Source organism: Danio rerio, chromosome 11, assembly GCF_049306965.1.
Source record: "Danio rerio strain Tuebingen ecotype United States chromosome 11, GRCz12tu, whole genome shotgun sequence".
Lineage (NCBI taxonomy): Eukaryota > Metazoa > Chordata > Actinopteri > Cypriniformes > Danionidae > Danio > Danio rerio.
The window spans coordinates 14,837,501-14,844,650 of record NC_133186.1 but is presented as its reverse complement, the minus strand read 5'-3'; the positions used below and the strand labels follow the sequence as shown (position 1 = coordinate 14,844,650).

The 7,150-nt window shown below is 33.4% G+C and overlaps 2 protein-coding genes across 9 annotated transcripts in view; both read right to left on the bottom strand.

The window, feature by feature from the left end:
• Positions 1-332: 332 nt before the first annotated feature.
• On the bottom strand, positions 333-3,007 carry fam174c (family with sequence similarity 174 member C). Its single transcript, NM_001308551.1, has 3 exons — positions 2,639-3,007; positions 1,703-1,828; positions 333-1,565 (listed from the first exon to the last, which is right to left on the bottom strand). Exons 1-3 carry the CDS (start codon positions 2,869-2,871, stop codon positions 1,562-1,564), a joined length of 363 nt encoding a protein of 120 aa, NP_001295480.1. The 5' UTR covers positions 2,872-3,007; the 3' UTR covers positions 333-1,561.
• Positions 3,008-3,798: 791 nt separating this feature from the next.
• The window catches only part of ptbp1b (polypyrimidine tract binding protein 1b), a 21,502-nt gene continuing 18,150 nt past the window's right edge, over positions 3,799-7,150 (bottom strand). For 7 of the 8 annotated variants that reach the window (XR_012386703.1, XR_012386701.1, XR_012386704.1 and 4 more), the window contains one exon: positions 3,939-5,890. Coding sequence is in view for 4 of the 8 variants with exons in the window: in XM_009305880.3 (XP_009304155.1) it covers positions 5,758-5,890 (133 nt within the window). In the remaining 4 variants the exon portion in view is untranslated. 8 annotated transcript variants of the gene reach the window in all.

Genomic DNA, 7,150 nt, shown 5'->3' with positions numbered 1-7,150 from the left:
GCTCTTTTGCATACAGAACCAAATGAACACGGTATGTATATAATCATGGGCCAATCAATAAACTGTGTATCAAAAATGATCAAATCTAGAATACGAAAATAAATAAATAAATAAACTAAAGCCCGGTCTAGAAATCTCTCAGACAAATTGAGACTAAGTAAAAAAAGTCAGTAAAAAGAAAAACACTATTTAAATTAAGTATACCTTCAATTATATAGCTAATTAAACTTGATGTTCTAATTGATCATTAATTGTGATTTGGAGAGTTTTCTAAATTGTTTATATCTAAAATGCTTTACATAAATGGCAATGCAAAAAAAAACTTCAAGCAGTGAAAATAGCGAAAAGAATTTAATTACAAAAAGCCAAAAACACATCCAGTCAAAAGGGATGAAAGGCACACTTTAGGAATCACTTGAATTATGTACATTAAATATTGATACAGTGATGCTTCATGCATTTCAATTTGACACTATTAATAGGCCAGTAAATGTATTTAAAGAAACCATCATAAATGCCCTCAATCACCCTTAATTTATCAAGTTGCAAAATTGAAACTGATGTTGTTTGATCCATGTATGCAGATTGCTTGCTGTACAGCACATTCATTTGTCACCCTTACAACACACATGAGAAAAATGCATGCAGCTTTCTTATGAATCCAATTGGAACAATACTTTTAAATGTATACTAAGCGTTTATGCTTGGAATATAAAAACGTGGGAATGCTTAATCTCGAAAGACAAAAACCCTCATAATTATCAAATCTTCAGTATCAAACCAACTGTGAAATGGTCAGGAGTGTCGCCAAGTCAAAAATATCATGACTGGCTGTTTTGGTGCTTTAGTGTCTAAACCCTAAAACTCAAAGTGCTTCTCTTAAATAGGCTGGTATTTGGCAAATTTATACACAAAAAATGCATTCATTGGTCACGCTTACTCCAGAAATCCTAATAAAATTAATACCCAATGTAGTTCTGGTACAGTGAAAGAAAGAAAGCAAGAAAGAACAAAAAGAGAGAAAAAAATGTGTTTTTAAAAAGCAAAATGTCTATCATAATATGAAGGTATACCTAAAACAATAAAAAATTAACACACACTAAACAATAATAGTCTTATGAATTAGCAAACAACTTTTAGGGTTTTCAGTGTTTTTGAATGAGAAATGAGGGGCATTTTTTAACAATATTGATTATTACACATCAACTCAGTCAAGAGTTCAAACCCCTTAAATAAATGATGCATAAGTAACTTTGGCACAAAACACAGTTTTGATCCTCTGCTGACCGTATTGTCTTATAACCCACATCAGAACAATGTATGACCTTCTGAAAAACTTTTAAAGAAGATTGTTTTGGTCATGTCAGTTTAAAATGTATTGGACTAATTTAAACCCACATGTTCCATTTAAGTCTTGGAAAAAAGGCATCCAAGAATCCGGACTAGGTCCTCTCACGGTCGTTGAAATCAGCAACAATTCAGCAACCATTTTGGTGGAGATAACAGGATTGTCTCACATTTGGGATCACATTTCCCTGCAGTGTCAAACACATCCAGAGATTCATCTATTAAAAAAAAGACAAAAAAGGTTAGACAACAAGCTGCCTGAAGTATTGATTTCCAGCATTATAGCCCAAAGTCTAAAGTTGAGCAGTTTCTGCTATATTTGAAATATATGGAAGAACAATCTAGAATGTAAAACCTTCTCAAAGATTTGGCTTCGTAGACAGTAGTGTCATCCTCATCACTTTCAAGATGGGCCATCTCCATGGTGTCATCATAGTTTGAAAGGAGCCCGTACTTCTTCTGAACACCGGTTTTCTTCAGACTGGAATAAGAGAACATTAGAGATTTTAAAAGGAAAAGTTTAAAATGAATAAAAATGATTCCATTTCAAAACTATATGGCAGTCAAAAGAAAATGTAGCATAAAAGCAGCCTGTATGATTGTTGTTGTTGTTGTTGTTAACATTAAGCTGTGTGTAATTTAGCAAAGAAAAAGTTACACACCTGTCAGGAAAATAATATTAATGTTCAAAGTTGTACGGCTGGTCATAAAGCACACAAACCAGTGTGATGGGGTAAAATTCGTTTTATATTCGCACCTTATGGTTTTTTCCTTAATATGAATTCTGAAAAGTGTTGTTTGCACATTCTTGACAGGGAAAATCACATTAGCAGCCGATCAAATAGTGCTAATGTTGTTTGAAGTCATACTTGGATGCTATTTCAGACCTAAATTTAAAAGTAACGTTAGCGTGGTAAACAATGTCACAAGTTGTCACTGTTCAAATATGAACGAATATAAAACCAACTTTACCTCAGTGTTGACAACCTGCTATTCATCTGTCTAAACACAGTTTAATTGCCAACATTTATAACTTACATTTGTCAGGAACTCGCCTTTATCTGTTAGCAATGCTAGAAACTTTACATCTGAAGTTTAATGTTGTTCAAACTAAACTATTTACATAATTTATTGCTCAAAGACAAAAAAAGCGTAACAGTGCAATAGCTTCCCATCATAAAAAGAAACGTTTCTATTCGTCTAGAACTTAACATATGTATGATATACTAAACATATGGAGAGTTTAAACAACACGTCATTAGACATGAACCAAGATTTCCAAATCACTTACCGGACGGCTCTCACTAAGAAATACAGGACTCCAATTGCCGTTATCCCGATCAAAACATACAGAGCCCTATTAATCATCGCCACATCACTAGCGTTATTGGAATTATACTTTTCGGTACTGTTGCTAATAGTGGAAGTGGGTGGTTTAGTACTGCCAGATTTATGTTCATTGTCATCAGCAAAAGAAACAGCCCAAAAAGTCAACAGCAGAGGTATAAACCTTAAAAGTGTCATAATAGCTTAGGTTTGTGTTTTTAAAGGAAAGCGACGAGCCACAAACACATACGAAGTTCGATTTCGCCACCAGTCCAGTTCCTCTTCCTGATTATTAAAGACGACAGCGTGCATAGTGTTACGGTAAATTGTGTCCTAAGGGGAATCAACTACGATATAAAGTTCCCTTTTGATACCATCAACACATTTCAGACTACAAATTATTAATATTAACAATAACAATTTTAGACCATAAATTATTATTAATATTTTTTTTATTATGGTGTCGGGAGTTTAGTGTTAGGTGTTTGGTTTATCGTGTTTAGGTGTATGGTGTTAGTATTTGAATCATACTCAATGAAACTTTTAAATCGATTTTTTATACCATAAGTTTTCACTACATCACAATGATTTACTTATTTGAACTGTACATACCAACTGCACATGGACATTTGTAATTATGTACACACCCACTGCACATAAACATTTGTAATCATATTTATTTATCTGCACACTACTGATTATTAATAACAACTTGTACCTACATTCATATATTGTAAATCTGTTCATAGCTAATCCAACCTGTATATAATGTTGATAGTTCATCCATCTGTAAATATGACCATAGTTTTTCTATAACTGCACCTTATAACTTATACCTTTATCCTGCACTTGCTGCTATTGCACTGCTGGTTAGACCAAAACTGCTTTTCATTGCATTGTAACGTTACTTGTACATGTGTAATGACAATAAAGTTGAATCTAATCTAATCTAACTGAAAACTGATTTAAGCTCTGGCGCACATGCATTAGTTTATTCATTAACCATAAAGTCAAGCAGGCCTACAAATCATTAAGGCATATTCAATAATAAATTCACTTAGTGTTAGTGTTGATATAAAAGTACTAGGAACATAAACAAATATAAAAAATATGAATAAGAATTGTTTTTTTTTTTTTTATTTAAATCCAAAAATATTTTATAACTTCACAGGGAAAAAAATATGTTCTATAGTTATGTGTTAATGTAATTTCCATAATATTTGTTATTTATTGACCCATAAATGGCCGTCAAGCAAGCACGGAGATCAGTAAACAAGTATTTATTGAGGGCAAAGAAAAATACAGCTAGGAATGTCACAAGAACAAGATAGGTATGGAGAGAAAACAAAAAAGTGTAATGTTAATCCTGATTTAAACCGTTTTATAATGAAATTATTTCTTTCTCTTTTCTGCATGATGATGGTCCATAACTGTATCAAAATATACGCTTTTGTGGATATAAAACCCCATAACTTTTAACATTGTAATACAAAAATAGTATTTACACCTCATGTCAACTATATGAAAAAGCACTTTATAATCTAAGGCAAATGTCAGAAACTGAGGGTTTATAATGTTGTGCAAGAATGCATAATCAGGTTTTATCTAGCACTATAATGAATCAACGTTTTCAAAACATGATGAAGCAACTTGCTATCTACATCCAACAAGCATTTCGATTTCTCTAGAGCGCCACCTCTTTTTTATATATTGGTCCCAAAATAAAACGCATAGCAAAAAGAAACAAACTATTTTCACAGAACCTAACCCACAGCTAAAATAGTTAACAATTAATATTGTCTGGAATATAACATAAACAAATTAAATTTGTTTTTATGCATGTTCTGAGGTTTACCAAATTTAGTCCATCATAAAACATCTTTTCAAAGACAATGCAAACTTAACATATCAAGAAAATAAACCAATACATGATTTTCAAAAGGCACTTGTGAGATTTCAAATACAAATATCAGGAAAATAAAGGCTCAGACCCATATTACAGATCTCACTGAAGGCCATTGTGGACAATAAATGCTCAACCCCAATTTAAAGATGTCATTTGTTCCCAAAATGTTAAGACTCATATGCTAAGAACAAACAAGTGTGCAGATTATCAGTAATATGTGGTGCTTCTCCAAAATCAGTTGAATTTTTTTTCTATCGCACACACATTCTCTAAAGAGAAGCCAACATCTGTTCATTAGTTGAGGACAAGCTTGTAAATGTCATGAGTCTAAAAGGTGTCTGGATATCCCTTACGAATGTACTGGAGGAAAGGCTTTGGTATCAAGCTGTAGTGTACACACAAACGTACATGAATACATAGGGCATTAAAGTAGTATAGCTTAAATAATCCACTATATCACAATAACACAAAGCCCAATGCTAAACATCAACACAAAATACAGGACAAACGGAAAATAGATATGGTCCATTGACCACAGCCAACATGCAATGGCCCACAATATAAAAACAATACAAATCTACACAACACTATTGGATTTAACACAAATGATTGCATAATTTTGAAGCAGAAAAAAATGCCTGTAAACTTTCTAAGTGTCAAGATACAGTATAAATGCTAAGCTTGAGGATATGCTGAGTGCAACCCTAATTGAAAATACATAGCACAGAGGCGGAGAATTTAAGGCCTGTACCATCAGCCTGATGAAATTACCCATGTCTCATACGAGTATGAATGTTCAGCCCTGAGGGCACAAAACAGACAGTAAACTACAGATTTGCACACATCAGTTGCAGATGTTGGACTGAGGTTCTGAAGATCTGAAACAATAAGGCACACATGGTACAAATATAATCTAAGGCCTTTAGTGGTTTTTCTCCGCTCCTACAGAGATTATTTTTACAAGCCTCAAACAGGCTTAAATTAATAGATGGAGTGAAAATGTAACTTCTCAGGCCAAAGCAATAACACAAGTGATTTAAAATGTAAAACAATATGTAAAAATCAACTAAAATGCCTCTTAAATAAAACAATGGAATGATGGAAGTGAGCTTTGTGATTAAGACTTGTTAGGGTTTAAAATGACTGGCCACTCCAGCCCCTTCTAGACCACATTTGTCTCAAATAGTGGACTTGGAAAAGGAAACCCTAAGATGGTGGTTTTCTCCAAGATCGTGGTTGTGGAACTGGATGAGAGACTCGATTGCTTCCTCCACTGAACTCATTTGAATCAGAGCCATCTTGCGATCTTTTCTGAAAGTTGATGAATTTATGTTAGTAAAGCATACTTCTGTTTGTGATTAACATTATGCATTCAGTTGCAGTCAAATACAGCCTTTTACCAAATTGTATATAAAAAAAATGAAAACATTTACAAATTAGAACAGTTATTTAAGATTATTTTTACAAATCACAAAAAGGCAGAAGCAGCCCAAGAAGTCTAAAAAAATCTCTTAGATGACAAAAATAATTCATGGATGCAAACTTATCAGGGAAGAAAAATTTGACAGAGAACCCAGTCCCTGCTATACAGCCAAGTCGTATCATTCAAATCGTTCAATTCAATTCAGGTTTATTTCTACAGCGCTTTTACAATGTAGATTGTGTCAAAGCAGCATCACATACAAGTTCTACTAGATTGAAACTGTCAGTCCAGCTTTCAGAGTTTAACTTCAGCTCAATTCAGGTTGGTTTAAATTTCACTGCTAAAAGTCCAAACACTGAAGAGCAAATCCATCGACGTGCAACTCTTGGCATTGCATTTCAGGTTGACAAATATAAGAATCAAACACTGCCTTGAAGGGCTCATAAAATACAAAAAGTCAGCACAAGCGGAGTAATCTTTAAAGCAAACAAAACCAACACACCTTTATTTGTAGGTTGTATTGAGGCAACTGATGCAAATACTCAATGCACACAGTTCTGCTACATGTAATATTCTTATTTAAATATTAGTAGAGTATGATGCTTAATCTGCACATTTCAACTAAACTTTGCCTGAATAACCTAATCTTAAGTGCAGAAAAAAAGACCAACTTCATGCTGGCAAGATAAAAAGACCTATTTTGAATCCACAATTTCACAGAAAGGTGACAAAAGTTTACATCCATGAATAATTTTATTCCTCACCACTGGCCTGCATGGTTTGGGACTTGTGGAGCTGCGCATCGATGGGTTTGCTCTTCAGTCTTTAGACTTTCAGCCGTGAAATCGAAACTAAACTGAACTAAACTAAACTTCAACTCTGAAAACTTGACTGACACGGTCTCAATTTACTAAACTGCTGCTTTGACACAACCTACGTTGTAATGCACTAAAGAAATAAAGATGATTTGAATTAAATAATAAAATAACATAATAATGTGATCATTTAGAAATATTAAGTCACACTTTACAATAAGGCTCAAGCAGCCAATGCATAAACAAACAATAAATGACCATTTCCATTAACCAACACAAACAATGCTAATACAGGGTTTCTGCAGGTTTTACCAAGATAAATTTAAGACTTAA

Coding starts and splice junctions, on each gene's coding strand:
- fam174c (NM_001308551.1), bottom strand. CDS start 2,871: ATGACACTTTTAAGGTTTATACCTCTGCTGTTGACTTTTTGGGCTGTT. Junction 1,829..2,638: donor TTCTTAGTGAGAGCCGTCCG/GTAAGTGATTTG, acceptor CTCTTATTCCAG/TCTGAAGAAAACCGGTGTTC.